Source organism: Panthera leo, chromosome A2 (genome assembly GCF_018350215.1).
Source record: "Panthera leo isolate Ple1 chromosome A2, P.leo_Ple1_pat1.1, whole genome shotgun sequence".
In the NCBI taxonomy this organism is placed as follows: Eukaryota; Metazoa; Chordata; class Mammalia; order Carnivora; family Felidae; genus Panthera; species Panthera leo.
This window is the reverse complement of record NC_056680.1, coordinates 20992802-21018796: the sequence shown is the minus strand read 5'-3', so window position 1 is coordinate 21018796 and position 25995 is coordinate 20992802. Positions and strand designations below refer to the sequence as shown.

Sequence of the window (25995 nt, the reverse complement as noted above, 5' to 3'; positions counted from 1 at the left end):
ACGTTAGGTATTTGCTTGATTTCTCTAATCCTCCAGTTTTCCATCGGCAAAGTTGGGATTGTAAGTGTACCCCCGGTTCTTAGAGTTTGAGGATTGAATGAAGTTGCACATGTAGTGCTCATTAGCACAGTCCCTGGCACATGGAAGAAGTGTTAACTGTAACTATAAATGGGAATTTTGTGTTTACATGCAAATATGAATACATATAAAAAATAACAGCTTCAGAGGAAGAGTAATTGTTAAGGACATTTGAGAAAGTGGTCAGCCTCAGAGTGTGAGGGTGAGGACTAACACTGTGGCATGAAAAATTGAAAGGCAAGATCAGACCCAGAAGGGCTGTGGAGGCCCTCTAAAACTTGGTGATAAACTAAGAGAAGCAAAAAGTGACGGTGATTACAGTGTTTGAGACTGGTTGGGAGTCAGGAGGATGTGGTAGTGGTAGCCCTGGAAAATCAGATTCAGAACAGAGCCTTTTCTAGCTTCTAATCATTGTGCAAATTAGAAAAAGCACCCATTTCTCAAGACACTTTCATTTGTTAGAAAATTGCTATAATAGAATGATTTTGTTAGCACAGACCCCTTTATGGCCCATCCCTTATAAAATTCTAGAACTGCATATTTATTACAACAGTGTCTGTTTTCTGAATTGGCATCCCCTTAAGTGTGGCACCTGTAAGTGCACAATGATAAACAGCCCTGGATTTGAACTCCCTTGAGATATAGTTTACTTTAGTATGTTCAAAGGTGCTGATTAAAAAAAGAATGAGTATGCCAGTTACAAGGTCCGAGATTTATGTGCCTTTCCCAAAATGGGGAGGAGTAAACAAACTATTTACAGTTGGTGGTCTGAGAGAGGAGGACAGGTAAGACGCATGGAAGGAAGCATTCTAAGAAGAATCTGAAAAACAAAGTAACATTGAAAACAGTGAACAGAAGGGCAGCTAGGTGGCTCAGTCTGTTGAGCGTCCGACTTCAGCTCAGGTCATGATCTCGCAGTTGGTAAGGTCAAGCCCTGCATCGGGCTCTGTGCTGACAGCTCAGAGCCTGGAGCCTGCTTCAGATTCTGTGTTTCCTCCTCTCCCTCCGCCATCTCTGCTTTGCATTCATCTTTCCATCTCTCAAAAATGAATAAATGCTAAAAAAAAAAAAAAAAAAGAAAGAAAGAAAGAAAACTGAACAGAAAGTACTACCAGTTAGGGGAATATGGTATCTGTTTTTTGTAATGTAGAGTTTACTGCTTTCAGAAAGTACTTGAAGTTACTTCCAAGAGTCATGGATATAATAAAGTTCAGCATCCATATTGCAAAGAGATAAAGTAAATACGCCAGCCACCCAAGCTAAAACAGTTGCTATAGAGAGAATGAAATTTAGCTCTTGAGTTTTTTCTGGCAGCCAGATTAAAACTAATGAACCAGTAGTTCTCAGTCACAAAGGCAATATAAGGATCCAGGAAAATGTCAGCAAAGTAACAAAACTGAGTTTGTTCAGACAAGGTTATAAGTGGCCCTGATAACAAAAGTTTTGCTTGCCTTTGAGGATAGAAACCAATTACACATCACTCTCTTAAAGAGTGAATGATACAAATGGGAAAAGGATACTATTGGTAATAAAAGTCCTAAAACAGTACATTTCAGTTATTAGAGCACTGTCTTAAATAAACTCAGATTTCCCATTTTGAATTATATATTTTTTTACATGTTTGGTTTTTTGGGGTTTTTTTTGAGAGAGAGAGAGAGAGAGAGAGAGAGAGAACACAAGCAGGGGAGGGGCAGGGGTGGGGGGCACAGAATCCGAAGTAGGCTCCAGGCACTGAGCTGTCAGCACAGAGCCCGAAGCAGGGCTCGAACTCATGAACCGTGAGATCATGACCTGAGTCAAAGTGAGATGCCTAACCAGCTGAGCTACCCAGGTGCCCCAGATTTCATGTTTTGGATATGTCTCATATAAGGCTGCCTAGTGTCAGAGTTATCCCACTCGCCCATCTTTTACTTTGTTGACCCTTTTTCTAAAATCCAGTTAAAAGCTTTCCCTCCTCTTCAAAAAGCTCATGAAAATCTGCCCTAGATCCACTGTCAGAGTATTTGTAGCTTCATATAGAAAAGTCCAGTGGTAATTGGGAGTAGTGTACTAGAACTAGGAAGGGAAGAGAGCTTACCTGGACTAAGTAAGGCACCTTGAATTGTTATGTATGGTATTCCTGGAATGAGGAGTGATTTCATTTTGAGTTGATGATTGAAGAGATTTTTTAAGCTTGGGTTCAAAATGGGATTTCTGTGGATGGAACTGAAAGTATCATGCTAAGTGAATTAAGTCAGTCAGAGAAAGACAGATACCGTATGTTGTCACTCATGTGGATCTTGAGAAACTTAACAGAAGACCGTGGGGGAGGGGAATGGAAAAAATAGTTACAAGCAGAAAGGGAGGGAAGCAAACCATAAGAGACTCTGAAATACAGAGAACAGACTGAGGGATGGATGATGGGAGTTGGGGAGAGGGGAAAATGGGTGATGGGCATTGAGGAGGGCACTTGCTGGGATGAGCACTGGGTGTTGTATGTAAGCGATGAACCATGGGAATCTACTCCCAAAACCAACAGCACACTGTATACACTGTGTGTTAGCCAAGTTGATAATAAATTATATTTTTTTAAAAAAGAAAGAAAACAATTAATTCTGGAAAACAAACAGAAAAACCAAAATGGGATTTCTGAGTCTTCGTTTTGAAGTTCTACCCCCTTACACACAAGTGAGACCCAAAGAAACCATAAGTGTCTTTAGTAGTTCTAACATAGATTTCCTGGGTATCAAATTGAGATTCTGAAATTTTTCTTTAGAGGCTTCCTGAAGGTTAATGTCATCTGTATTCTAATCTCTGCCCAGATGTGGAGCTCTGTGGTTTTGGAGCTCTGTCCCAAGTTCCCTTTCCATTATCCATTTGCTAGAGTCCTGGACTAAGAGGACTCTTGGCTCTCCCCAGATGTCTCTTCAGGGAAATAATTCCCACTGGATGAAACTTCTAACATATCTAACAATTATTTACCTGATGCAGAGACACAAAAGTACTAAGAGGGGAAAACAGCAGAAATGGCCCCAGGGCCATTCAGGATTACCCAAGGGAAATGAGCAGTCTGAGTGAAGGCAAAGGAAACAGGTTCTTTTTCCCTTCCTAACTAACCACTTCCACACTGTCTTAGCTCCATGATGCTTGGAAGATAGGCATTTTTGACATTTTATTACTTATTTTTATTTTCCCATTTCTGACACATTTAAGTTTATTTATTTTGAGAGAGACAGAGATAGCATGAGTGGGGGTGGGGCAGAGAGAGAGAGAGAGAGAGAGAGAGAAAGAGAGAAAGAGAAAAAGAGAGAGAATCCCAAGCAGACTCCATGCTGCCAGCGCAGAGCCCGATGCAGGGCTTGAATCCACGAAACTGTAAGAGAACATGACCTGAGCCAAACCAAGGTGACTGAGCTACCCAGGCGCCCCTCGTTTCTGACACATTTTAAAAGCTTGACTTAAAGGTGGATATTTCTTTTCTTGTCTATTAATTATTCGGTATTGGGTTTTCTTTTTTAAAAGACATATTTTGAACTTGGGAGAGAAAATATCTGGCCTTTGGCCTCATCGTGACACAGTAGAGTGAGTCACTGAACCAGAAGACCCATTTGGCCACATAGTTTTCTTCAGAAATGAACTTCCTTCCATTTATAAGACAGGAAACAGATAAAAAATATTTACCTCTAAGTACTACATTATAGCACCTTATAAGCATTTGTTGAATAGAAATTAAGTCATAAATCATTTCGTTTTATTACCTACCTGAGTATTCATCTTGAGACTGCTGGTCTGAGCTTTGGTGGAATTTATCAGTGTCCTGAAAACATACACATAGTGGGCCGGAAATCATGCTGGAAAATCATCTCTTCTAATAATTCACTGGACCACTCGCCTTGGGCAAGTCATTTAGCCTCTCTGAGCCAGTTTCCTCAACAGTTAAGAGACAGACTGTCTGTTCTCTTGGTCTCCTTTTTAACTCAGGTTCTAACCTGTGGCCCCTTGACTTTGTTCCACACTACACATATTTGTGGCTTAGTTTCACATCACATCTCACAGGGAGAATTTGGAGAACAAGACAAGGACTCACATTCAAGATGAAAATTTTCTCAAGAGCTCAGGTGAACCACTGAGCATTTATTCCTTAGGCTAGATTGGGATTTAGGAGTAATGCTGACAGAGCTGGAGGGAGCAGGGACTGACCTAGACAGGATAAATGCAAGAGAGACCTGTATGCATTGTAGAGACTCTAGTCTTGCAGGTAGCCTCCCTTTGTTTTCTGGTAACCAGGATATGCAAGTACTCAGAGTGGTTGTTTTAAGAGATGGGATATTCTCTGTGTGTGTGTTTGGTTTTGGTGTCTTTTAAAAAAAATTTTTTTTTTTTTTTTTAATGTTTGTGTATTTCTGAGACAGAGACAGCATGAGTAGGGGAGGGGCTCCAGGCTCTGAGCTGTCAGCACAAGAACCCGACACAGGGCTCGAACTCACAAACCGTGAGATCATGACCTGAGCCAGTTGGTCACTTAACCGACTGAGCCACCCAGGCTCCCCTGGTTTTGGTGTTTTGAAGTGAGACTGTTAGTAACAGCAGGGAATCAGTAGTTTTATTCCACTTTTGCTGTGTTCTTAAAAACAAAAAGTATATTTCAACTGATAATAGAGTTTCATTTTCTTTGGATGTTAGAGAAGGCTTTTTTTTAAGCATTGCATTTCATAAATATTTTAAACAGGTTTGTCTGGTGTTCATTGGCTGCTCCTACTAGAGTCACTGTTTTAATTTTAACTATTTGGAAATTCTCCTAATATTTGCTTATAGCTTCCAGCATGTTTACTGTGTTTGTGGCATATGTAATCAGTAAATTATGATCATTATAAAGCACCTTCCCACAAGTTTAGTTTGTTTCATCTCATGTTCATCCCTGTATAAAGAAAACTGAACCTCTTCTCATTTCTCCCCTTTTCTACCTCCCGCCTCAACAGTAAAAAGAACATAAGAAAGCAGCGAATGAAAATCTTATTCAATGTTGTTCTTGAAGCTCGTGAGCCAGGTTCAGGCAGAAGGCTTTGTGATCTGTTTATGGTTAAACCATCCAAAAAGGACTATCCTGATTATTATAAAATCATATTGGAGCCAATGGACTTGAAAATAATTGAACATAACATCCGCAATGACAAATACGCAGGGGAAGAGGGAATGATAGAAGACATGAAGCTGATGTTCCGGAATGCCAGGCATTACAACGAGGAGGGCTCCCAGGTAAAAAATGTGTAGGAATCCTGCAGGAGGCACATTTTCTTTTGGGTGCTGGTAGAGTAATACATCTTGAGAGACCAGATCTAGATGCCTCACTCAGGTTACTCTTCTCAATGAGTAGCTTAATACTTTGTCTTTTCTTAATTGTTTAAAATGGGAGACAGTACACTGTATAGGTTAAAAGCTTATGCTATGTAGTTTGACATCCCAAATTTGAATTCTGCTCTTCCAAAGCCCATGTAAGTAACTTATCTTCTCTGAGCTTCATTTTCCTCATCTGTGCAGTGGAGATAATAATAGTACTTCCAACAGGGTTATCATAGGATTTAAATGAGAGAATGTACACAGAGCATGTGGCATGGTGCCTGGTGTTCAAATAAGCATTCAAATGAAAACCAGTGACATTAAAATCTTTCCTCATTATTACTACCCTCAATAACATACTTCTCCGGGGAGAGTCCACAGAATGGTATGGTCATATAAGAATTAAGATATATTCATAAATGTACCTCTAAATCATTGATTTTGTTATGAAGCATCTTGATTTTCAGTTCTTTATCAGTATAACTATGATATATTCTTTTGTTTTTTTATTTCATATTCTTTATTTTTTGTTGAAATTTAATTGACCTGTACCATTATATTAGTTTCAAGTGTGCAACATAATGCTTTTGTATTTGTATATATTGCCATGTGATTATAGTAAACCTCATTAACATCTGTCATCATGCATAGTTACAAAATTTTTTTTCTTGTGGTGAAAACTTTAGATCTACTCTCTTAGCAGCTTTCAGATATGCACTACAGTTTTAATAACTAGTCACCATGCTGTACACTATATCTTATTTTCTAACTAGAAGTTTGTGCTTTTGACCCCCTTCATCCATTCCACCTATCCCCACCCCCTCTCTCTGCGAACCACTGATCTGTTCTGTATGAGCTTGGGTTTTTGGTTTGTTTGTTTGTTTAGAATCTGCATATATGTGAGATGATATGGTGTTTGTCTTTCTCTGTCTGACTTATTTCAGCTAGCATAATGCCATCAGAGTTCATCCACATTGTCACAAAGGACAAGATTTCATTTTTTTTTTTATGGCTGAATAATACTCTCCCCCACTCCCTCTCCCTCTCCCTCCCCCTCCCCATGCATGCGTGCGCACGCACGTGTGTTTTCTTTATCCATTCATCTATTGATGGACACTTAGTTTGCTTCCATACCTTGGTTATGGTAAATAATGCACTGAACATGGGTGAGAGTGCATATACTTTTCGAATTTCCTTTTTCTACATTAAATCTCCCAGAAATAAAATAACTTTAAAATCATGTATTTCTTTTCTTTTGCTCTTACAAAATAAACTAGGCATTGAGGGTACTTGTGATCAAACACCCTATCATAGGGGTTTACACTCTCCTTAGTATTATTGGCGAATTTGCCACTTGTCTGCTACTGATTGAGAAAAAAGCCACCCTTAAGAAAAGTAGCCAAAGAAGAGAGAGCATTTATTCCTTCAGCCCCTCTGCTGTGGTGGCGGTCAGGGGAGCCTCTGGAGAGAGTCAGGGGGATATAGCTCTTGGGGTGTGGCCATTAGGTGAATAACCTTGTTCTTGGCTACATATTACCACCCTTGGCTCAGTCTTCAGAGAGCAATCCCAAGCAGGGATTGTTGCTTTTCACAGATCAGAGTCTACATTGTGAATTCAGACTGATATTAAATCCCATTTAACAATATTTGAGCTATTACTGTCTATCAGATATTTTTCAGTTTTAATTCCCATTGAGCTAAGTCAGCTACCTTGAGGGTCCAGTGGGAGAGAGATTTATGAAAAAAGCAACACACGTAAATATGTTTCAGAAGTTCTGTAAAAACTTGCAGTGATTCTACTGCAATAGTTCTGAAACTGTAGCATGCATGTCTGCACATTAGAATCACCTGGAAAGCTTAAACAACAAACCATTTGAGGCTGAGGCCCACCCCTCAAAGATGCGATTTTGTTGCTCTGTAGTGATCTCAAGCTTTATTTCTTTAGTTCTCATCTATGCTAACCTGTGTCTTGAAAACTTCTTTATAGATGTATGTTATACTTCAATAGAACATTTTTTAGAAAATAATTTTAAATATATTTATGGAATATAGGTGTACAACGATGCGCATATCCTGGAAAAGTTACTCAAGGATAAAAGGAAAGAGCTGGGCCCATTGCCTGATGATGATGACGTGGCTTCTCCCAAACTCAAGCTGAGTAAGGCAGCCTCACACTTTGTTTTTCAGTTTAGTCTGTCAAGGATAGTACTGATTCACCGAGATAATACTTAATTTATTGGTGAATATGTTTGGACTGACACTTCCAGCGTGGAGTTTTTTCTCTTCCCCTCAAGCACTCTCTTCTATATTTTAAGTAGTTAAAATGTGAAAAGCATGTGGGGAATAGTATATAATGTCAGAGGTTTTGTTAACTTTCTTAAATGCTGGGGACATTTTGTAAAATTTAAATGGTAAGAATAGATAACTTTTCCCACATATTATGCCTGCAAGAGTGTAGTGGCAGATTTGGTATTTTATATGTTTGCTTGTTTGCTGATTACTGGAATTAAAAGTGAATCCCAGCAGCAGATCCTACATAGAATTCAAAGTATTAGATGCTCAGCCACTGCACTTGTCTTTTGAGTTGGTTTGTGGATGGTGATTTTATTAAAACTGTGAGGGAAGGAGGGGCTCCTGGGTGGCTCAGTCGGTTAAGCATCTGACTTCCACTCAGGTCATGATCTCACTCTCCATGAGTTTGAGCCCCGCATCGGTCTCTGTACTGACAGCTCAGAACCTGGAGCCTGCTTCAGATTCTGTGTCTCCCTCTCTCTCTGCCCCTCCCCCATGCTCGCTCACTGTCTCTCTCTCTCTCTCTCTCTCTCTCTCTCTCTCCCCCAAAATTAAATAAATGTTAAAGAAATTCAAAGCAAAACAAAAAAACTGAGGGGAGAAAAGACAACAAAAGCAGTTAATAGCATTGGGCTAAACAAGAGGTTTCTGCCTTATTTACAGTATGTAAGTAAAATAAATACCAAGCCTATGATAATGGTGTCGTCAAATATTCTTTGGAAGTATATTTGCTGAAAGGGGAAAAACAAACAGACCTTGCTTTTTTATATGAAATTACTATAAATGAAGTATTATAATAGTTTTGAGCATGACTTACTGCTAAGTGGTGATTCCTTCATATTAAGGGATTTATCTTTTTATGGAATTGTAAAAGCATGCAGAAGTTTTGCAGAAATGAAAACCTTTGTTTTACTTTTTAGGGACACAGTGCCTTATAAAAATAGAATTCATTCTAGGGAGCATCTGACTAGCTCAGTGGAGCATGCAACTCTTGATCTTGGGGGCATGTGTTCAAGCCCCAGATTGGTTTAGAGATTACTTTTAAAAATTAATTTAAGGGGCACCTGGGTGGCTCAGTCAAATAAGTGTCTAACTCTTGATTTTGGCTCAGGTCGTGATTTCACAGCTCGGATCAAGCGTCATATTGGGCTCTATGCTGACAGAGCAGAGTCTGCTTGGGATTATCTCTCTCCCTCTCTTTCTGCCCCTCCCCCCTCTAAATAAATGAATAAACAAATAACCCAAGTAAATAAATAAATAAAATTTTTAAGAAGGGTTTTTAAAAAATGGAAATAATTCCATAAGTTGAGTTAGGAAATGGTAGATAATTCAACAGTAACTAAATATACATATATTTTTTAAAGCTCAGGGAAAAGAAATTTTAATGTTGATTTCCTTTTCATTTCTGTTTTGTATTATGAAAAATTTCAAACATCTACAGATATGAAGAGTAGTACTGTTACTCAGCATTTATCAAGGTTGTGCCTTATCTCCTATATCCACTTTTCTCTCTGTGTTTTTTGTTCTAAATTATTTTAAAGGAAATTCAGGCATGTCACTTCATTTTTACATAATAAGGTACATATCTCTAATATTTGCAGGTATTTTGTTAAATATCCATAAAATCATTGCAACTAACAAAACCATTTCTTGGTTTCACCTAATACCTGACAAATTTCCAAATTTTGCTGATTGTCTCAAAATGTATTTTTACAGTTGGTTTCTTCAAATCAGGATTTAGTTAAGTTCTTTATGTTCTATTTAATCATTATGCCCTCTGGCCTAACCTAGAGCAAACCCCTCCCTTTTTTTTTTTTTTTATGGTCAAGCCATTGACTCTTCAAAAACCAGACCACTTTTTTTTTTAATCTTTTTAATGTTTTTATTTATTTTTGAGAGAGAGAGAGAGAGAGAGAGAGGAAGAGAGAGACCGAGCATGAGTGGGAGAGGAGCAGAGAGAGTGAGAGACACAGAACCCGAAGCAGGCTCCAGGCTCTGAACTGTCAGCACAGAGCCCAACACGGGGCTCGAACCCACCATGAGATCATGACCTGAGCTGAAGTCAGGTGCTTAACCAACTGAGCCACCCAGGTGCCCTCCTAGATCACTTTCTTGTACACTTTCATGTTCTGGATTAATCAGTTCACTTCTTTGTGATATCAGCTAACTTTTCGTCTTTATTCCTCTCATTTCTTAAAAACATTTACTCCAGAGGCTTGATTAGATTAAGTTTCAGTTCAGCAAGGATGCTTCGTAATAGGTTTTCTATACATACATTACATCACAGGTTGAAGCAGTGTCTGGTTGAGGTAGAATCTAAATAAGGTCCGTATAGTGCATTTGATTGATACTTCTAATCCATAAATTCTCCTCTCATCTTTCTTTTTTTTTTTGCCTTGCAGTTTATTTGTTGAAGAAACTGGGATTTTACTGTAGCTTCCCGTAGTCTGGGTTTTGCTAATTGCGTTCCTTTGCTATAGTTTAACATGTTTTAGTGTGCTTGACATTTCCTTTAAATTGGCAATTGGAGCAAGAGGCTTGATCAGATTTAAATTAGATTTGATCTTCATCCCCTCCTTTTGGTACAGAAACGAACTTCAGAGGTGGTATATGGGCTTTCATTGGGTGACCCTGTAACAGCTGGTTGTTTCTCCCATGTGTTAACAGCTATTGATGCTGACTACCTTAATTCATTAAAGAGGTATAAAATAGCAATAGTGGGATTTTATCATTCCTTGCTCATTTACCAACTGGAATACTTCTGTATAGAGAAACTATGCCTCATCCAGAATTTGGTTACCCAGTGGTAGTTTTTTGTTCATCTTGGTTTGGTTTGGTTTGGTTTGGTTTGGTTTGGTTTTTTGTTTTGAAAGGATAAAAGATGCCCCCCTCCCCCCTTGGCTTACTACTTTTCAGAATAATGCATTGATTTACCAACATCCTCCAACATTTACCCAGCTCATTTGTTCAGTTTTATATATCATTAAGAACTCCTAAATTTAGACATGTAGCTGGGTTTTAACCCATTGCAGTTGCCTTTATTGATGCTCCTGTTGTCCCAGGCTGGCTGCCGTGTTCTTTTGACATGACCATAGTAAGGAGGCATTGATAGATTCTTTACTATCTCGTGTTTCAAGATACACGAGGTTCATCTTATGCCAACTGTGCATCTGCCATTTGCTGAAGAGTTACTGGTGTCAGTATTTGAAATCCCTATTTCAAAATTATAGTCAAAACCCCATGGGATTATACTGATACTGGATTGGTCATTGTTTCTAAGATTTTCAGTGGACAGATAAGAAATTTTGTGTGTGTTTGTTTTATATTTAAAGATAAAATACATCAAGGGGCGCCTGGGTGGTTCAGTCGGTTGAGCGTCTGACTTCAACTCAGGTCATGATCTCACATTCGTGAGTTTGAGCCCTGCGTCGCGCTCTGTGCTGACAGCTCGGAGCCTGGAGCCTGCTTCAGATTCTGTGTCTCCCTCTCTCTGCCCCTTCCCCGCTCATGCTCTGTCTCTCTCTGTCTCTCAAAGATGAATAAATGTTAAAAAAAATTTTTTTAAATAAAAATAAAGATAAAATACATCATAAGTTCATACTGATGCTCTTAACTGAGCTTTATGGCTGTAGGGTTTTTATGCAGTGTTCTCTGTTTTAACATCTGTATCTTTTTTCCTACTGTGATAAAAATCTCAGTTCTCAAGGGTACTACAGGTGATGGAATTAGAATGCCACATAGCTATTCATTTGCTTTATTCTACCTTATTCACAACTATCTCAACATGGTAGTGCTTGCTCTCTCACTAAAAAATGATTACTGAAAACAGTTTAAATTTTTTTCCAGTTTTTTTGTTGTCCCTAGGATATACATTAAATTGTGTTTTACGAATCGTTTGGAGTAGTCCCTTTGTTATGGTTATGCTTTACCAACTGTATACAAATTTGGGTTCATTTATTTCATTTTACCCATTTAACATTAAATCGCTTCCTTTAGGTAGGAAGAGTGGAATTTCTCCTAAAAAATCAAAATACATGACTCCAATGCAGCAGAAACTAAATGAAGTCTATGAAGCTGTAAAGAACTATACTGATAAGAGGGGTCGCCGCCTCAGTGCCATATTTCTGAGGCTTCCCTCTAGATCTGAGCTGCCTGACTACTACCTGACCATTAAAAAGCCCATGGACATGGAAAAAATTCGAAGTCACATGATGGCCAATAAATACCAAGATATAGACTCCATGGTTGAGGACTTCGTCATGATGTTTAACAATGCGTGCACATACAATGAGCCTGAGTCTTTGATCTACAAAGATGCTCTTGTCCTGCACAAAGTCCTGCTTGAAACTCGGAGAGACCTGGAGGGAGATGAGGACTCTCATGTCCCAAATGTGACCTTGCTGATTCAAGAGCTTATCCACAATCTTTTTGTGTCAGTCATGAGTCATCAGGATGATGAGGGAAGATGCTACAGTGATTCCTTAGCAGAAATTCCTGCTGTGGATCCCAACTTTCCAAACAAACCTCCTCTTACTTTTGACATAATTAGAAAGAATGTTGAAAATAATCGCTACCGGCGGCTTGATTTATTTCAAGAGCATATGTTTGAAGTCTTGGAAAGGGCAAGAAGGATGAATCGGTAGGTTTTCAAAGCTATTTCTTTTTGAGAAGGTGTGATATTTAATACAAAACAGAAGAAAATTCTGCTTTGATACACTATTTCAGCTTAGGTACATGATTCCAGTTGGTGGGGTGCTGTTTTGAATTCTAATTTGCCACAACTTGTAGAGAGCAAGTGTATGCTACAGCGTAGAGAAGTCACGCTACTAAATCATCTAGGTAAGGACCTTTGAGAAAGAGTAGAGGGCGGAGTTGAAGATCTGTTGAAAAGCATAAACTCTTAAAATATAGCCTTTCACAGAACACGTTTCTAAAGGATAAAGTACTTATAAATTGAAATCGTATTGTGATTTTCTTTTAAACTTTGAGTTCAATCCGAGCATGCTTTAAATAAATGCAGATAGCCCTAAGTTCTTGATCTGAGGTTAGACTGATTTAAATTTGATCACCATTTCCTGTTCCTAAAAGGGTGGCTTCTTTTTTTTTTTTTAATCTCAGATTTCTCACTTTTAAGTGCCTTTTGTAGCATTAGAAGCACTGAAAGAAGCAGTCAAGTTTAATTTTCCATCAAATTTGAATTCCCTTTTAATTTTGATCTACAGTATATCTTTGTCACATAACACTGGTATAAATCGACTATTAAAACAATTTCAGTTCAGTGGTTATGGCATGTCTTCTGGTTGCTCTTAGAGTCACTTGGGGAAATATAAAAAGCCAAAGATACAAACCTTTCTGGAGCTTATAGTGTACCATGCTGAAAGGAGACTTTTAGGCATTGGGTGTGAGGTAATTCTAGCTGCGGAATCGGGTGAAGCCTGCATTCGCTCTGGATTTTGAAAGAAAAATTAGTAATAAGGTATGCTCTTCCCATTAAGCACCTGCTCTTTATAAAGAAGCGTGCTGAACACTTTATGTAGATAGTCTCTAACCCTTGTAGCCATTCTAGATGATAATCTTCCCACTTTGCATATGAAAAAGTGGTACCTAAACTTATAGAAGTTGCCTAAAGTCACACAACTTGTAAGTGGTTCATCTTATTCCCCACCACAGAGCCAGTCACTAAGACACCAGTCATGGAGCCCAGCCATGGATGATAAGGCTTGTGCTCTGTGCTCTAAGAGCTTGAAGCCTGACAGTTGGGATCGGTCCTATGCTTGGGGAAGAATAATTCCAGGCATGAGACAACATATAACAACTTGATAGGTAGTAAAGACGGTGGAGTAGAAACTCTGCACTGGAGTTCTATAAAAGACATGAGGCATCAGGGAAGAATGGGGGAATGGGTGGGATGCAGATAAGGCAAGTGGCCTGAGGAAAGGCATAGGGTTAGGAAACTAGTATGTTCAAGAGATGGGTGAAGTGGAGGTCAGATTGGAGAGGCCCTTGAGTGATGACACATGTAGGAAATGGTCCTTATTGTTCAACGTTGGAGATACAAATGAAGAGAAAGATGGGGAGACATCTTGCAGTCAGAATTTACATTCATTATTTTCATTTATTCAACAAATGTTAATTGAGTGGCTACGAGTTATAAGTCTGTTCTAGATACATAGGATATACCAATGGACAAAACAGACGAATCCTGCTTTCATGGAGCTTAGACTTCATTTTTGTTCTCAGTTTTTTTAAATAGTTCTTAAATCTAAAGTCACCCCTCTCCTCCACCCCTGCCCCATCCCCATTACATCTTGGGGTTAGTTCTGTGAGTCTTCTAAAAGTGCATTTGTCTCTTAAATCATTAACAGCTTTGTGTATCTTATATAGATGACGTGACAATTTCAAGAAATAAACAGATTTGTATCTCTAGGAAATGAGCTCTTTTCATTCTCCCATTACTGACATGATTGATAATTTGCTTTTGAGGCCTGGGAGGTAGAGTCTAGGGTGCATTTATTTATATGATACAATGAGGAGTTTCACTCTTTGGCCCAGAGCTTTGCAAAACCATTTTTATGGGAAGCCATTTTTACCTTTGTGAATGAAGGTCATCTTATGACTGCTTATAGTACTTAAGGGTAACCCCATGCTGCTGAGGTAGAGATGCATCCGTTTAGTTGAATGATAAACCATCATTTTATCTACTTTGCCAGTAATGAAGATAGACATCTTAGGGGCGCTTGGGTAGCTCAGTTGGTTAAGTGTCCGACTTCAGTTCAGGTCATGATCTCACAGTTCGTGAGTTCGAGCCCCATGTTGGGCTCTCTGCTGTCAGCCCAGAGTCCACTTCAGATCCTCTGTCTCCCTCTCTCTCTGCCCCTTCTCCATGCACACTATTTATCAAAAATAAAAACATTTTAAAAAAAAAGACCTCTCAGAAACATAATTTCATGAATTTAATGAAGTCCATATGCACTAGATTTCCATGTTGATATCCAGCAGTGTTCATGCTTCTTTACACTCACCCCTACCTACCACTACCAGCCAGTATCACCTAGGACTTTACATCCTGAAATAGAAGGAGTCTGAAAAGTGAGGTGTAGAAAAGTTCACTCGGGAGAGTGGTTTGTCCATCAGCAATACTCGGTAACAGCACAGCACTGACTCATGCCAGTTAGCTGCTGGCTTTCCTAATAATATGCTGGCAGTATTCCTGAATTAAGTTCTCTGACTACCTTACAGGGACTTGGGACGACCAGGACAATGGAAGCAGTAAGAGCTTCCTAAACTCTTAATTATTTCATTCTACTGAATGTCTACGTTACAAATAAAGATTATATACTAGTAAGGGAATGAGAGCTCTTTGTTTTGCCAGCTTGAGTTTTTGTTCTTGTGTGTACAGGGAATACCGAGCCTCTTAGATTAATAAATTAATTGTTCATATTACTTTGTTTAAATAAAACAGGAAAGATCTGTCAGACGTCTAATGGCTATGTACAGAACTTTCCTTACTAGACAACATGACATGATGGAGTTAGGAATCTCCCCTTTCAGTGTAACAGGGATTACCAAAAATGGATTTTCACTTTAATTTTATACTTAAAATTGTAAGCTATTATAAAATGAATTTTAATGTCAAGTGAACAGTCTTCAGACATCTCTTCAGAAAACAGGCATCGAGAGATCATAGGAATTTCTTCTTTTGACCACTTTTTGTATTGGTTTCCTACAAGTGTTAGCATTTCTGTAATTTGAAAGGAATTTTAAAACCTTTCCAGAAACATTCATTTAGGGTATTGTTGGCAGTGTTTTTAGATTGTTTGCCAGTTCACTTTTGTTGATGAGGAGAAGCATTCTGGAGGCTTTACTAAAATGTGATGCTCTAGTGGTCAGTGGCAACAAGCAGCTCACTGGGCTTGCTACACCTGCCACACCCCTCTGACCAGAATGTCTCTGTAGATGCTGCTGAGACTTTGTGGTTTCCTTTGTGAATGATTTTTCAGCCCCTGGGATTCTTAGTTAATAGAATTCTGTTTAAGCGATCCTCAGACCACAGTGGAATAGAGATAGTAATAAAAGTTCTTCCAGTCTGAATTCTGAAGTTGATTTTGCCCAGGTCTCTCATTCTGTAAATGAAGAAGAGTCTTTAAAAAGCTTTCAGTATGACAGATAATTATTTTTCTCTTTTTCACTATGTTGTCTCTGCTGATTCCCCAGCATTGTGTAGTTACTGCTGGGGAAACTAACATGAACACAGACTTTGAGGCCTTTCGCCGTTGTAGGGTGAATGCCCTCATGACTTTGCAGTTTAGGGTCAAATTTTTGCTGAGGCCTCCCAGCTGAGGCAAGGATGATACAGATTCAAAAAGAAGAAAGCCGACACTGCCTAAGTCTTCTGTTAACACTTTATATAATGTGTTGGTCCCTCAATTAAGAGAAAGTAAAAATTAATCCAAGGATTAGATACAAGTGCTGTACACGGTGGGGAGGCTCGGTGTAGTCCTTGATTCTGGCTGCCCCCTTCTGTTGCCAAAATCAGTTGATATTTGCACCACATTTCTCCCCCAAAACCATATGAGGCCTTTTCTTTTATATGTGCTGTACAAGGAGTAAACCGTAAGGAAAAGCAGACTGGTGGCCATGGGACTCCTCCTCGAGGTCAAACAACACTTCAGATTCTGTTGTAAAACTTTTCAAGGAGATGCCCTACTGTACAGAAGTACCCTTATGTCCTGTAACATTATTGGTAACTAAACATGTAATCGAGGTGTGTAAAGGAAGCAGCTTGTATGTCAGTGGATACTCTTGATCCCCTTATAGGACAGACTCTGAAATATATGAGGATGCAGTGGAGCTGCAGCAGTTTTTTATTAAAATCCGTGATGAGCTCTGCAAAAATGGGGAGATCCTCCTATCACCAGCGCTCAGCTACACCACGAAGCACTTGCATAACGACGTGGAGAAAGAGAAAAAGGAAAAATTACCAAAAGAAATCGAGGAAGACAAATTAAAGAGAGAAGAAGAAAAAAGAGGTTGGTTTCTTTTCATCTTGTTAAATATGAGGAAACGTTATACTGTGTTCTAGTTGTGGTTCGCACTGGGAGCTGTGGGCATGAATCCTGTGTGTGTAAATGTTGACTCTTTCAAAATCATGTATTGATAGAAATGATTTTATCATCATCAGTTTGGTCATCAGACTGTTAAATGGGAAGTTTCATGTGGCACAGCTGTTATCCTAGTATTTCAGGAATGGAGTCCGTTCGTTCACAAGTGTGGGAGCTCAACAGTCTAGTATTGTGAGGAGATAAAACCTAAGGAGCCCATCTGGAGCTAGAAAGCATTCTCAGCAGTGAGTGCATCAAGGCTCTACCCTGCCATTTAGTAGACTGACTTTCCTCCCGCAGACTCAGGCCAGATTAGTAGATGATACTTTGGTTGAACCACAATACTAGGAGGAAATTTTTATTTTCATTTATCAACCCAAAAATGTTACTTGGAGTCACTTGCTAGAATTTAGAAATATTTTGACAGTGAGAACTCTTGTTAGAAATTTGACCATTTCTAGGGGCGCCTGGGTGGCTCAGACGGTTGAGGGTCCAACTTCAGCTCAGGTCATGATCTCACGGTTCGTGGGTTGAAGCCCCGCCTCAGGCTCTGTGCCAACAGCTGGGAGCCTGGAGCCGGCTTCGGATTCTGTGTCTCCCTCTCTCTCTCTGCCCCTCCCCCGCTGGTGCTCTGTTTCTCTCTGCCTCTCAAAAATAAAGAAACGTAATAAAAAATTAAAAAAAAAAAAAAGAATTTGGCCATTTCTGGGCTCTCACTGGAGTCACCACCGTGGCCCACCAAGCCATGCATGCGCGCTGCTCCTCACCCTGCCGGAGCTGGCGCTAATAGTTGTGCTGGCCGCAGCACTGGCACGGGGCTGGTGCAGGGCTGGGGCACCTCGCTCTGCCGCCGCTGCCTGCCTTCCCCCTCCCCGCGAGGACGTGGCATGCATGGCCTACTTCTGGACGCACATCTGTGACTGGGCAGCAGTATGCCCTACTTCCACCTGAACCTACTACCACAGTTGGTGGGCAACCTGCAGAAGAATCCATATGCTACACTCACCATGTCTGGCACACACTAACTTCTACAGGAAGCATGGATTTGATCCCCAGAGTCCCTTCTGTGCTCACACAATAGTGTCAGGAATTATTACTGAGGTAAATGAAATGGAAATGGTCTTTGCCAAGGGTTCACTGTTCATCCAACACCCTGATTTGAAAACCTGGCCTTGCAACCATCATTGGTTTTTTGCTAAGTTGAATATAGCCAACCTCCGGGTCCTGGACTACTTTGGTGGACCAAAAATAGGGCCACCTCAAGAATATTATGTCATATTTCAGTGAAGCAGAAAATAGATTTAACAGCGTATGTGAGGTTGCTTAGAATGGCTCAAATAAGGTTTGAAGGGATTAATGTTTCTCTGTGGAACGATTCCCACATTAACTAGTTTTGTTTCACGTGCTGGTTTGTTTATTTGCTTGCTTGCCTGTTTATAAAATACAGTTGGACTGTTCGTGGATTTCTTGGAAGATGTGGTTGCTAGATTTTTTTCATATTTTGAAGCCATTTTCATAGAGGTATCTTTCATTACAAGTTTTTCTCCTTCAATTGCAAATAATTTTCAAACTGTGCTCCTTGAAGAGGAGCAAGTACCAGATTCAGATTGCCCATTGGCATTTGAAGGTACTCAAAGATGTGTTCTTAATTCCTGGAAGCCATCGTGTTGGAGAGAGGACCTCACTCACCCACAGCTGTGTCTGAGCTGCCCAAGTCTGTCCGGCGGGACTGGCCTGTGTTACTGTGCACATGTGTATGTGTGGCCAAACCACACCTAGTGAGACACAAATGGAACTTCCACCTCATGGTCCATTTGTGTCTGACAGGACTGGGTGTTATTGATCCAACATAGGGCAAGACCATTTCTTATAAAGAACTTTTTTTTTTTTTTCCACTTTTCAAATCTAAAGTAATAACTACCTTACCTAGAGCAAAAGTTCATAAAACTTTTCCTGAATTTGATTTCCCCACCTAGGTGGACACTGTATAATCAGTGTCCTCCACTCAAAACACATACATACACACATTTACACTTTTATTTTACTTTTATTTTATTTTATTTTATTTTATTTTATTTTATTATTTATTTATTTGTTGCCCATAAGTGGGCTTGCAAAAGAAAAAAGGATGCAGGGAATTTTGTGTAAGTCATTTCTGGTGTCCTTTTGTAAGGTGTACCAGACATGGACCAACTTAGGTCAGGTCCAAAACTCCATGCCCCCAACTTCACTCTGTAGCTTTTCTTTTTTTTTTTTTTTTAAACGTTTATTCATTTTTGAGAGACAAGGCATGAGTGGGGGAGGGGCAGAGAGAGAGAGAGACAGCATCAGAAGCAGGTTCCAGGCCCCAAGCTGTCCACACAGAGCCCGGTGCGGGGCTCAAACCCATAAACTATGAGATCATGACCTGAGCCGAAGTTGGACACTTAACCAACTGAGCCACCCAGGTGCCCCCACTCTGTAGCTTTTTAAATAATGCTGCTCTCAGTAGTGTCCTAAGGCTTCCTTAGTTGCTGTAAATCTTTAAATGGTTCCCGTGCTGTTACTACCTTAACCGGGTCGTCAGGGAGAAGATAATGTTAAAAAAAAAAAAAAAAAGCACATTTCTTCAGAAAAGAAGAGACTGTTTGCTTTTACCATCTATTTACATGATTTGAGAAGATGATATAAGGTCTCATAAAGAAGTGTGTCAGGAACCAAGGTGCTTAATCCTTACATGGCTAAAAGAAAGGAAGTTGAATATAAGTCATTATGTTTGAAAACTACAAAATGAATTTACCTGAAATGCAGCAAATAGCTTCTGTTTAAGAAAAATGATTTATATTAAACCTGGTAAAATAGCTTTTTTACTCAGAATATTAAGAAGCATTATTGTAATGAAAAAAATTTTGATCATTTCTTGTAAAGTTTTTATCATTATTTTTATTTATTTTCATTAGATAGCTATCTTTTTATTTATTTATTATTTTTTTTTTTTGAGCATAGTTGACACACAACGTTACATTAGTTTCAGGTGCATATCTTGTAAAATTTGAGTTCACATAGATACCTAGACTATGTGATTTTCTGAGAGTTACATTAGTTTCAACATCACATCTGCTCCTTAGGGCTTTTTTTTCCTTAGGCCAGAAAACAAAGTTGATTTGAAGCAAATTCTCATAAGCAGTGGCATATGCAAAGACGAGAAGGGAACCTGGTTGGTGAGAATAATTTACCAGCATAAGGCTATCTGCAAGACCCAGCGACTTTTCTGCCAGAGGAGATGTACTGATTCAGGATGGCTAGAGTGTATGGGCAGGGGATGTCTTTGCCAGCTAAAAGTGGTCGATGCAGAGATAAACGGGCCAACATTACAGTTGAGGGTGAGGACTATCCTGGAAGTCAGCCATAGAGGAGTGAGCTAGCTCTCACACGTTCTTGGCTGACTGGGAAACCATGCCTGTGCAAAGGAGCTAGGAGAACCATTTTGCAAGCAAAATGCAAGCGGTCCTTGGACATTGGTTACAGCTTTGAGTGGGTCCCCCAAGCCACATGCACGTCAGTCATTGGAAGGTGAATCCTTAAAAGTTTTAAGTGTTTGAGGACAGTCTTCACCTAAATCATTGGCTGACCCATAGCTAAGCAGACTTAGTAGCAAACCCTCATGCCATGTATTCTAGTATACTTATATTGGGAGTCTCGACGGAAGAGAAAGAAAGCGGGAGGAAATACCTGAAGACATAATGGCTGAAAACTTCAAATTTGATGGAGAATATTAACCTACAGCTCTAAGAACACTAAGAGAACACAGAGAGACCACATCTAGGTACACCATAAACTACTGAAAGAGAAAACTGTGAAGGTAGCAAAACTTCTCAGGTCCAAGAAAACAGAAATATGATAATGGTTCATAAGAAATCATGGAAACCAGAAAGCAGTGACACGATATTCAAAGTGCTGAAAGGGACAAAAACTGAACCAACAATTGTATATCCAGTGACACCATCTTTCAAAAATGAAGCTGAAATAAGACATTCCTAGATAAATAGAAACAGAATTCACTGCTGCCAGATCTTCCCTATAAGAAATCCTAAAGGAAGAGCTTCAGGCCAAAAGAAAATACCACCAGATGGTTGACTCAAATCCACAAGAAGGACTGAAGAGTAGTGGAAATGGTAAATATGTGGGTAAATATAGAACACTATATATTTTTTCTCTTTTCTTAATTTCTTTAGAAAACATTAGATTGTTTAAAGAAATAGTTGCATCATCAATTTTAGGTTTACAACATTTATAGAAGTAATGTATGTGAACAGTAGTAGCACAAAGGAATAGAGCTATTTTGGAGCAAAGTTGCACTATTTAACAAAATCAAGTCAGTATTAACCTGAAGTAGATGGTGATAAGTGAAAGATGCATACTGGAATGCCACTAAAAACAAATAGCAATAAAAATCCAACATAGAATTAAAATGGTACACCAGAAATACTTGCTTAAAAGAAGGCAGTAAGGAAGGAAAAGAGGAACAAAAAACGTAAGACATGTAAAAAAAAAAAGTAGCAAATGGTAGATGTGAATTCAGTCATAGCAATAATTTTATTATATGTTGCGAATAGACTAAGCACTCCAATCAAAATACAGACTGAATTTTAAGAGATCCAACTCTGTGCTGTGTGTAAGAAACTCATTTTAGATTCGAAAACACAAATAGGTTGAAAGGAGAAGGAGGGGGAAAGATACACCGTGCAGATAGTAACTGTAGTGAGTTGGAATGGCTGTATTAACATCAATAGACTTTTTTTTTTTAAGTTTATTTATTTATTTTGAAAGAGAGCGAGCACTAACAGAGAACGAGCAGAGAAAGAGGGAGAGAGAGACAATCCCAAGAAGGCTCTGCACAGGCAGCACAGAGCCCGACCCAGGGTTCGAACTCATGAACTCTGAGATCATGCCCTGAGGTGAAGCCAGGAGTCGGATGCTTAACTGACTGAGCCACCCAGGCATCCCTCAGATAGACTTTAAGAGAAGAAATATTGCTGAAAACAAAGAGGGATATCTCATAATATTAAAAGGGTGGGGACATTGGAACATACAATATTTATAAATGTATATACACCTAACAATGGAGCCTGGAAATACATAAAGCAAAACTGACCATAATGGAAAAGAGAAATTGTTTAGCAATTAAGTCTCAATACTCCTTTCTCAGCAATGATAGACCAAGTACACCAAAAATCAATACTCTTTTCTCAGCAATTGATAGACCAACTAGCAAAAAGTACAGAAGACTTGAATATGGACTGAAAGTTTGTCTCCCCAAAATTCATATATTGTAGCCTCATCTCCTGTGTGATGTATTTGGAGGTCAGGCCTTTAGGAGGTAATTGAATGTGGTCATAGAGGTGGAGCCACCACAATGGGCTCATTACCATTATAAGGGGATGAAGAGCAAGAAGACAACTGTCCATGAACCAGAAAGCGGACTTCTCACCAGAAACTACGTCTGGTGGCACCTTGATCTTGGATTTCTTACCCCCCAGAACTATGAGAAATCAATGCTGTTTAAGCCACCCTGGCTGTGGTAGGTTTTTTATAGCAGCCTGAGCTGACTAAGATGGACTGTCAACCAGCTTGACCTGACTGAGATGTGAAACCTGCACCCAAGGACTGCAAAATTCACATTCTTATCAAGCACACATGGAACATTCTCAAGGATGGACCATATGTTAGGTCATGAAGCAAGTTTCAGAAGATTTAAAAGGATTGAAATCATACCCAGTTTTCTGAACACAATGGGATTAGACTAGAAATCAGCAAAGAAAGAAAGCTGGAAAATCCCCAAATATTTGAAAATGAAGCAGTACACTTCTAAATAATCCGTGGATCATAGAAGATATTGCAAGGACAATTAGGAAAATCTTGAACTGAACCCAAATGAAAACACAGTATATTAAAATTTATGGGATATAGCTAAAGGAGTTTGTGAAAGGAAACTTACAGCTTTAGATACATATACCAGGAAAGGAATAAAGAGCTAAAATAAGTCTACGTTTGCATCTCAGGAAGTTAGCAAAAGAAAAGCCAATCACACTTGAAGTAGAAATACTAAAGATCAGGGGCGCCTGGGTGGCTCAGTCGGTTAAGCGGCCGACTTCGGCTCAGATCATGATCTCACGGTCTGTGAGTTCGAGCCTCGCGTCGGGCTCTTTGCTGACAGCTCAGAGCCTGGAGCCTGTTTCAGATTCTGTGTCTCCCTCTCTCTGACCCTCCCCCGTCTCCCTCTCTCTGACCCTCCCCCGTTCATGCTTTGTCTCTCTCTGTCTCAAAAATAAATAAACGTAAAAAAAAAAAAAAGAAATACTAAAGATCAGAATGGAAATCAGTGAAAGAGAAAACAGAAAATGCCAGTGCTGTAATGGGTATGACATTTAGGACGATTCACATTGTTTCTACTGACAAAATTTCTTATACTTGGGATTTTTTTTACTTTATCTGGTGATACAAAATTAGCAACAGTGGCTTCTTGAATTACTGAGGCAGTTCTCAAAATGTGACCTAAAGGCAAGCAGCATCACATCAGCATCACCTGAGAGCTTGTTAGAAATACACGTTCTCTGGTCCCACTCCAGACCTACAGACTCAGAAACTCTGAAGGCAGAGTCTATGTTTTAACAAGCCCCGTAGGTGGTTCTGATGCACACTTAGTTGTGGGACTTACTGCTTCTTGGGCCTTGGATCTAATAGAGGAGCAGGAACTTAGGACACCTATCTTGCTTCATGGTGGATTAGTAATGATACATGAACCCATTATGTAATCCTCGTACATTCTAGAGAAAAAATAGTTCTGACATTTTCTTTTTTTTAAATGTATTTAGTTTTGAGAGAGAGAGAGAGAGAGAGAGACCGAGCATGAGCATGAGCAGGGGAGGGGCAGAGAGAGGAAGACACAGAATCTGAAACAGGTTCCAGGCTCTATGCAGTCAGCATAGAGCCTGCTGTGGGACTCGAACTCACGAACTGCAAGATCATGACCTGAGCCAAAGTCGGACACTTAATGGACCCAGGCACCCCAATACTGACATTTTAAAGATTATTGGTCACTACCCTTGATTGATCCTTTGCTACCAGGAAATATTTCCAGTGACTTAGTCTGTGAAGAAGACATGTGGTAGAAAAGCAAAGCCATATAAAAAGACAGGAGGGGTGCCCCAGGAGGGGCACCTGGGTGGCTCAGTTGGTTAAGTGTCTGACTCTTGATTTCTGTTCAGATCATGATCTCACAGTACGTGAGTTTGAGCCCTACCTCAAGCCCTACGTTGGGCTCCATGCTGAGCATGGAGCCTGCTTAGGATTCTCCCTCTCCTCTCCTGTCCTCTCCTGTCCTCTCCTGTCCTCTCCTGTCCTGTCCTCTCCTCTCCTGTCCTCTCCTCTCCTCTCCTCTCCTCTCCTGTCCTCTCCTGTCCTCTCCTGTCCTCTCCTCTCCTCTCCTCTCCTCTCCTCTCCTCTCCTCTCCTCTCCTGTCCTCTCCTCTCCTGTCCTCTCCTCTCCTCTCCTGTCCTGTCCTGTCCTCTCTTCTCCTGTCCTCTCCTCCCTCTCCTCTCCTCTCCTCTCCTCTCCTCTCTCTCTTCTCCCCCACACAAACACACACAAAATAAGCATTAAAAAAAAAAAAACAAAAACAAAAACTTAGAAAAGAAAAAAAAATCTATATGTAGGAGATTTTCCTTTCCCATCACTGTGCCTATCTCAGGAGCCTGCAGGCCTTTGTTGATGAGAGGAACCAGAGCCCTGCTGCCCAAAGCTACTTTCTAAGGCTGCCAAGACCAGCTCTGTTAATACTTCTTTTTTATATATACCAACTCAGGGACTGTATTTCCCAGCAGTGTAACTGGAAGTAGGTAAGAAGTGGTGTTTGCCATAGAATGTGAAGTTAACACTGGAAGGACTAAGAAAGGGGACCCAGAGGGTTATTGTAACTAGTTATTACTAGCCATGAGACAACTGTAGTCTGCTTCAGATCATCCTATGTTGAGTTACTTAATGAATATTAAAAAGACAGCAATCACCAGAAAGTAGTGTAGTGGTTGTGTGTGTCAGTCATTCTTCTCTGCCTTTAAGCCATAAGAGGAGTTTTCTTAATAATGATGAAAATTGAGGGAAACGAGAAGATCTCACACACCGTGTTTTTGTATTAACTACCAGAACTAAGTACTCAAAGGTAAGTAAGCAAAAGTAAAACAATATGAAGGACTTGTCACCTAAATGTGGCAGGTTGTACAGATGCGTACTACTAGTACATCCCAAAACACCTCTAAAATGATGGAAAATGGATTTTAAAGCAAAACAAAAGACATAAATGTAAAACATTCCCCTCCCTCAAAAAAAAAAAAAAAAAAAAAGAAGGGAAACCATTGAAAAGGAGATGGTGGCAATGGGAATTTGGGAGCTAGAAAATGTACGAGTAGGTTGCTAACACTGACTTCAGTGCTGGCATCAGATGAAGACCTTAAGTAGGCCAATTCCTGTCTAGAATGGTGCAGGGATTAGAGCACCAGGTACTTCTACAAATGGAGGTGCTGAAAACAGGAGGATTAGTTAACTCTAAATTTGAGTTCAACCACCAGATCACTTACCAACCTTTCCTGTGACTGTTTGCCTTCAAGAGTCTAGTCTGAGAGACAGCAGCATACTGAAAGGTTAGAGGTACAGTTCTGAAGAGGGGGGTCATAAGAGGGTTTATACTAAGTAGTGAGACCCCTTGTAACTCTTTTGCTCCAAGAATGCTGGCAGTCAGGCTTCTAGTTTTGAAATAGGAGATTTTTCTCTTGAGAAATGGATCAGGCAGTGGGGCAAAATTATGTACATAAAGAGCTTCTAGTCAGTTTTTTTAGTATTTTGCTTTTAAATAGGAGCAGGTACTTAATTTAAATAGGATCAAATATTTAAGGCAAACCTCTAAGATGTAAGATAGAGAACAAAACAAAAAGAGAAAAAGGACCTTGGAAAAAAACAAGGCAGATGGAGAAAATTTTTAAAAACAAAACAAAAACGGGTGCCTGAGTGGCTCGGTTGAGCATCGCACATCGGCTCAGGTCATGATCTCACAGTTTGTGTGAGCCCCATGCCCGGCTGTCTGCTGTCAGCTGTCTGTCAGCTCAGATCCTGCTTCAGATCCTCTGTACCCATCTCTCTCTGCCCTCCCCCGCTCATGCTCTCCCTCTCTCTCTCA

The 25995-nt window shown here is 39.8% G+C and overlaps 2 protein-coding genes across 17 annotated transcripts in view; one reads left to right on the top strand and one right to left on the bottom strand.

The window, feature by feature from the left end:
* Positions 1-25995, top strand: part of PBRM1 (polybromo 1) — a 117077-nt gene that overhangs the window by 51083 nt on the left and 39999 nt on the right. For all 16 annotated transcript variants that reach the window (XM_042929608.1, XM_042929610.1, XM_042929621.1 and 13 more), the window contains 4 exons: positions 5037-5313; positions 7447-7552; positions 11683-12325; positions 16504-16715. In XM_042929608.1, the coding sequence (XP_042785542.1) occupies positions 5037-5313; positions 7447-7552; positions 11683-12325; positions 16504-16715 (1238 nt within the window). The remainder of the gene's footprint in view (positions 1-5036; positions 5314-7446; positions 7553-11682; positions 12326-16503; positions 16716-25995) is intronic.
* GNL3 (G protein nucleolar 3) overlaps positions 1-25995 on the bottom strand; it is a 113782-nt gene that overhangs the window by 62903 nt on the left and 24884 nt on the right. The gene's annotated exons all lie outside the window — the stretch shown is intronic.